At 35.2% G+C, this 5,712-nt stretch overlaps 1 protein-coding gene across 1 annotated transcript; it reads right to left on the bottom strand.

The window, feature by feature from the left end:
• Positions 1-2,937: 2,937 nt before the first annotated feature.
• LOC139844449 (uncharacterized) lies at positions 2,938-5,463 on the bottom strand. Its single transcript, XM_071834676.1, has 7 exons — positions 5,344-5,463; positions 5,060-5,174; positions 4,286-4,764; positions 3,902-4,088; positions 3,635-3,792; positions 3,437-3,538; positions 2,938-3,387 (listed from the first exon to the last, which is right to left on the bottom strand). Exons 1-7 carry the CDS (start codon positions 5,461-5,463, stop codon positions 2,938-2,940), a joined length of 1,611 nt encoding a protein of 536 aa, XP_071690777.1.
• Between the last annotated feature and the right edge of the window lie 249 nt (positions 5,464-5,712).

The following is a 5,712-nucleotide window of genomic DNA, read 5'->3' as shown; positions in this document are numbered from 1 at the left end:
TCTTCAATTTTCTTCATCTAATTGATCTCTCTCAAGTTCTATCTTCAAGTTCTAAGTGTTCTTCATAAATTCCAAAAGTTCTAGTTTCATAAAATCAAGAATACTTCCAAGATTGCAAGTTTACTTCCAAGTTTTCTAAATCCATTCCAAGTAATCATCCAAGATCAAGAAACCTTTGTTACTTACAGTAGGTTATCTTTCTAATACAAGGTAATAATCATATTCAAACTTTAATTCAATTTCTATAACTATAACAATCTTATTTCGAGTGGAAATCTTACTTGAAATTGTTTTCGTGTCATGATTCTGCTTCAAGAACTTTCAAGCCATCCAAGGATCCTTTGAAGCTAGATCTATTTTTTTCATTTCCAGTAGGTTTATCCAAGGAACTTGAGGTAGTAATGATGTTCATAACATCATTCAATTCATACATATAAAGCTATCTTATTCGAAGGTTTAAACTTGTAATCACTAGAACATAGTTTAGTTAATTCTAAACTTGTTCGCAAATAAAAGTTAATCCTTCTAACTTGACTTTTAAAATCAACTAAACACATGTTCTATATCTATATGATATGCTAACTTAATGATTTAAAACCTGGAAACACGAAAAACACCGTAAAACCGGATTTACGCCGTCGTAGTAACACCGCGGGCTGTTTTGGGTTAGTTAATTAAAAACTATGATAAAATTTTATTTAAAAGTTGTTATTCTGGGAAAATGATTTTTATTATGAACATGAAACTATATCCAAAAATTATGGTTAAACTCAAAGTGGAAGTATGTTTTCTAAAATGGTCATCTAGACGTCGTTCTTTCGACTAAAATGACTACCTTTAAAAAAACGACTTGTAACTTATTTTTTCGACTATAAACCTATACGTTTTCTGTTTAGATTCATAAAATAGAGTTCAATATGAAACCATAGCAATTTGATTCACTCAAAATGGATTTAAAATGAAGAAGTTATGGGTAAAACAAGATTGGATAATTTTTCTCATTTTAGCTACGTGAAAATTGGTAACAAATCTATTCCAACCATAACTTAATCAACTTGTATTGTATATTATACAATCTTGAGATACCATAGACACGTATACAATGTTTCGACCTATCATGTCGACACATCTATATATATTTCGGAACAACCATAGACACTATATATGTGAATGTTGGAGTTAGCTATACAGGGTTGAGGTTGATTCCAAAATATATATAGTTTGAGTTATGATCAATACTGAGATACGTATACACTGGGTCGTGGATTGATTCAAGATAATATTTATCGATTTATTTCTGTACATCTAACTGTGGACAACTAGTTGTAGGTTACTAACGAGGACAGCTGACTTAATAAACTTAAAACATCAAAATATATTAAAAGTGTTGTAAATATATTTTGAACATACTTTGATATATATGTATATATTGTTATAGGTTCGTGAATCAACCAGTGGCTAAGTCTTAATTCCCGACGAAGTAAAAATCTGTGAAAGTGAGTTATAGTCCCACTTTTAAAATCTAATATTTTTGGGATGAGAATACATGCAGGTTTTATAAATGATTTACAAAATAGACACAAGTACGTGAAACTACATTCTATGGTTGAATTATCGAAATCGAATATGCCCTTTTTATTAAGTCTGGTAATCTAAGAATTAGGGAACAGACACCTTAATTGACGCGAATCCTAAAGATAGATCTATTGGGCCTAACAAACCCCATTCAAAGTACCGGATGCTTTAGTACTTCGAAATTTATATCATATTCGAAGGGTGTCCCGGAATGATGGGGATATTCTTATATATGCATCTTGTTAATGTCGGTTACCAGGTGTTCACCATATGAATGATTTTTATCTCTATGTATGGGATGTGTATTGAAATATGAAATCTTGTAGTCTATTATTATGATTTGATATATATAGGTTAAACCTATAACTCACCAACATTTTTGTTGACGTTTTAAGCATGTTTATTCTCAGGTGATTATTAAGAGCTTCCGCTGTCGCATACTTAAATAAGGACGAGATTTGGAGTCCATGCTTGTATGATATTGTGTAAAAACTGCATTCAAGAAACTTATTTTGTTGTAACATATTTGTATTGTAAACCATTATGTAATGGTCGTGTGTAAACAGAATATTTTAGATTATCATTATTTGATAATCTACGTAAAGCTTTTTAAACCTTTATTGATGAAATAAAGGTTATGGTTTGTTTTAAAATGAATGCAGTCTTTGAAAAACGTCTCATATTGAGGTCAAAACCTCGCAACGAAATCAATTAATATGGAACGTTTTTAATCAATAAGAACGGGACATTTCACCTTGGCCTTTCCTCTTTTAAGCTCACCTTGGCACCAAAGAAAACCACGCATAAACTTCTCTATTTCTTTAATAATAGCATCCGGAAGGATAAAACCGAACACCAATACAGTTGCATTGTCGTAAGAACTGAAATAATAAGTTGGACTCTTCCTGCAAAAGATAAAAATTTATTTTTCCAGTCACTGATTTTGATGCGCACCCTATCAACCAAAACTTTACAGTCCCGATACATAAGACGAGTCAAAACTAAAGGCAAGCCTAGGTAGCGAATCGGTAAAAACCCTTCTTCAAATGGCAAAACCAGGCGAATAAGCAGTTTTATATGTTGAGGAATATTGCAAAAGAAAATAGTACACTTCGGCAAGCTAGGAGTTAATCCCGAGCACCTTTTAAATTATTCGATCGAATCACGAATCACCTCTACCAAAGCAACACTACCATGCTAGAAAATAAATAAATCGTCGGCAAAACACAAGTTGATAATACGATGCTTATCACACTTGGGATGAAATCTAAACATATCCAAACGCTCTACATTTCTCTTTAGCATTAACATGAGGACTTCCATGACAAGAGTGAATAAATACTGGGACATTGGATCCCCCTGTCATAAACCCCTTTTGCCTTTAAAGAATCCATGAAGCTCCCCATTGACACTAATAGTATACGACGTCGTAGTAATGCAAGACATAATCCATTTGATCATCTTACGAGGATAGCCAAACCATGTTAAGATAAACTGCAAAAACTTCCAATCAACAATATCATAAGCTTTTTGAATGTCAACTTTAAATGCACATCTTGAAACCCCACGATCTAGGTAATAGTTCTTCATTATTTCCTGAGTGAGCAGAATATTATCGGCAATCCGATGACCCGGAATAAAATCTAACTGATTTGTACTCACTATATCATCGAGGCTGCCTTTGATCCGATCCGATATAATTTTGCTAATACATTTATAAATGACATTACAACATGATATCGGCCGAAAATCATTAACTTTGTTCGGAACATGAACTTTCGGTAAAAGAGTAATGATGGTGCTATTAATTTCCTTAAGAAGTTGACCATTAAGAAAAAAAATCTCTAACCGCTCTAGTCACCTCGTCCCCGATAATATCCCACGATTCTTTAAAGAAAACCGCAGAATAGCCATCTGGCCCTGGGGACTTCCTATCACCGATCACAAAAATAGCCTTCTTTACCTATTCATTCGAAACGGGTCGTATCATGTGAGCTGCTTTCTGATGAGAAATTCGTTTGACAAATAAGGAGCTAGGATCCATAATATTATCACATACAGTAGCATTACCTAGGAAATTTGTAAAGTGCTGAAGAAACAACCTAGGCACATCATCACCTTGAATCATATTACCATAGTCGTCCTGTAACGAAACTATTCGATTTCTGTTCATGCGACCTTTAACAACTTTATGAAAATAGCTAGTATTGTTATCACCTACTCGAAGCCACTCAATTTTGATTACTGTTTAAGAAAACTTTCTTCTTCAAGGATGGTGAGATTATATTCTTTTAAAGCATTAGTGACAACAATTCTAGCCTGATACAAAAAAGGGTATCATCCAAAGCTTTTTGAGCCGCCTCTAGAACACCCCTACATTGAATCACTCTATCATGAAGATTACCTTTACTCCACATCAACTTTCTTACAGGCCTTTTTAGCTCGCGCAGTTTTTTCACTACCCGATACATTGAGTGACCATGAATATTAGCTTTCCATCCATCCTCAACAACCTGCTTAAACTCGTCGTGTTTAGCAATATAATTACTAAATTTGAAAGGCTTTGACTTAGTTTTCAATACCACCGGAATTTTGGGAACTGCAGGACAATGGTCAGATAATCGATAAGGTTGAAAAATGACATGTGCATTAGTATATCTATTGATAAACTCGTAATTTGCAAGCACCTTGTCAGTCTTTTTCAATATACCGTCGCCGCATTCGGACGTTGGTTCCATGTGTACTGAAAACCACCATGATTCACGTCAGACATGTTCAAGTTATCTAAGCATTCACGGAATTCCAGCATCGCTAAGGTACAACTAGAGGAGCTAGCAGTGGACTCTTCAATATCTAAAGCAACGTTGAAATAGCCTAACACCACCCACGGATTGGTGCCAACGTAACTGTTATGCATCAAAATACTATTCCGTAATTGACGCCTCTGAATATAATAGTTATCTGCATAGACGAAAGAAACAAAACTCTCCCAGTTGCCATTAATTACCTCTACCACACAATGAATAACTTGATCTGTCATAGCAATAAACATCAACTGCACAACCCCAGGGTCCCATCCGACAATAATACGAGTCCCGCTTTGACAAACACTATTACTAGATGACCAATTCCAAGACGAAAATATGAAATTACAAATACCACTTAATTTAGAAATAGAGACGTGAGACTCTAAAATTGCGCAAACTCACAATTTATTACTCACCACAACATCACAAACCTCCTTTTGTTTAGGAATTAGGTTCAAACCCCTTATGTTCCATGACGCGAGACTTATCATTTTAACACCTCAATTCCAAGAGTGCTTGCCCCCTCAGCTAGTTTCGATGCCACAAATCTAGAGGTCTCATCATCATTAACCTCCGCATCACTCTCTTCATCAACAAGTTTTAAATTAATATCCAAGCTATTATCCTTTATAACCCCAATGAGTCTTAGGCATCATTCAACACACCAAACTTGTTACCAATTTTAACACTAGATGATGGGTCAGTACGTGGTGGTCCAGTATTCTCATTGTGCTTTTCAACTGATACTTTTTGCTTGGGCCTATAGACAAGTGTCTGCCTCCCTTTACCCACCTGGAAACCAACTTGCTTCAAATTGTCCCCAACTTTAGCTATATTCTTCTTAATTTCTTATTAATAACCTGAGTGAAACCATCAGCATCAACTTGAGTAGTTTTCACCGTCTCCTTTATTATTTGTGGACATTGTGAATCTCGATGACCGAACACTTTACAACACGAACATCGTGGTGGTTGCATTCGTATTCAATGGTAACAACATCCGTAGTATTACTACCATTTTCGTTTGGCGTACCCACCTTGATAGTATCCCGCAACTCATGTTTCGCTGACACCTCAATCATTGCTCGCGCAAAATTTGGTCACATGATCATTACTATGGTTTTTCAGTGCTCGAGATCTTCTTGTTAACAATAGGATCAGTATGAGCTTCATCCTCATCAGAATCATTACTATGGATGCTCACGTGATCCTCTTCCCCATACTTTTTAGATGCATCGGAATATTGACTAGCCTCCGATTCTTTACTCTCCCCTTGCATGGAATTCCGATCGAGATCAGAGCCACCAGTTTTAGTTTCTGCGTCCTCATCT

This window comes from Rutidosis leptorrhynchoides, chromosome 1 (genome assembly GCF_046630445.1).
Source record: "Rutidosis leptorrhynchoides isolate AG116_Rl617_1_P2 chromosome 1, CSIRO_AGI_Rlap_v1, whole genome shotgun sequence".
Classification (NCBI taxonomy): domain Eukaryota; kingdom Viridiplantae; phylum Streptophyta; class Magnoliopsida; order Asterales; family Asteraceae; genus Rutidosis; species Rutidosis leptorrhynchoides.
Note: the sequence above shows the minus strand (reverse complement) of the source record. Positions and strands in the feature narration are given on the sequence as shown.

Bases quoted from the DNA above. Each gene is read 5' to 3' on its own strand.
- LOC139844449 (XM_071834676.1), bottom strand. From the start codon at position 5,463: ATGATTGAGGTGTCAGCGAAACATGAGTTGCGGGATACTATCAAGGTG. The intron at 5,175-5,343 runs GTTCGTGTTGTA...GTTGGTTTCCAG, and splicing joins ACGAATGCAACCACCACGAT to GTGGGTAAAGGGAGGCAGAC. The intron at 4,765-5,059 runs GTAACAAGTTTG...GCGCAATTTTAG, and splicing joins ATCATCTAGTGTTAAAATTG to AGTCTCACGTCTCTATTTCT.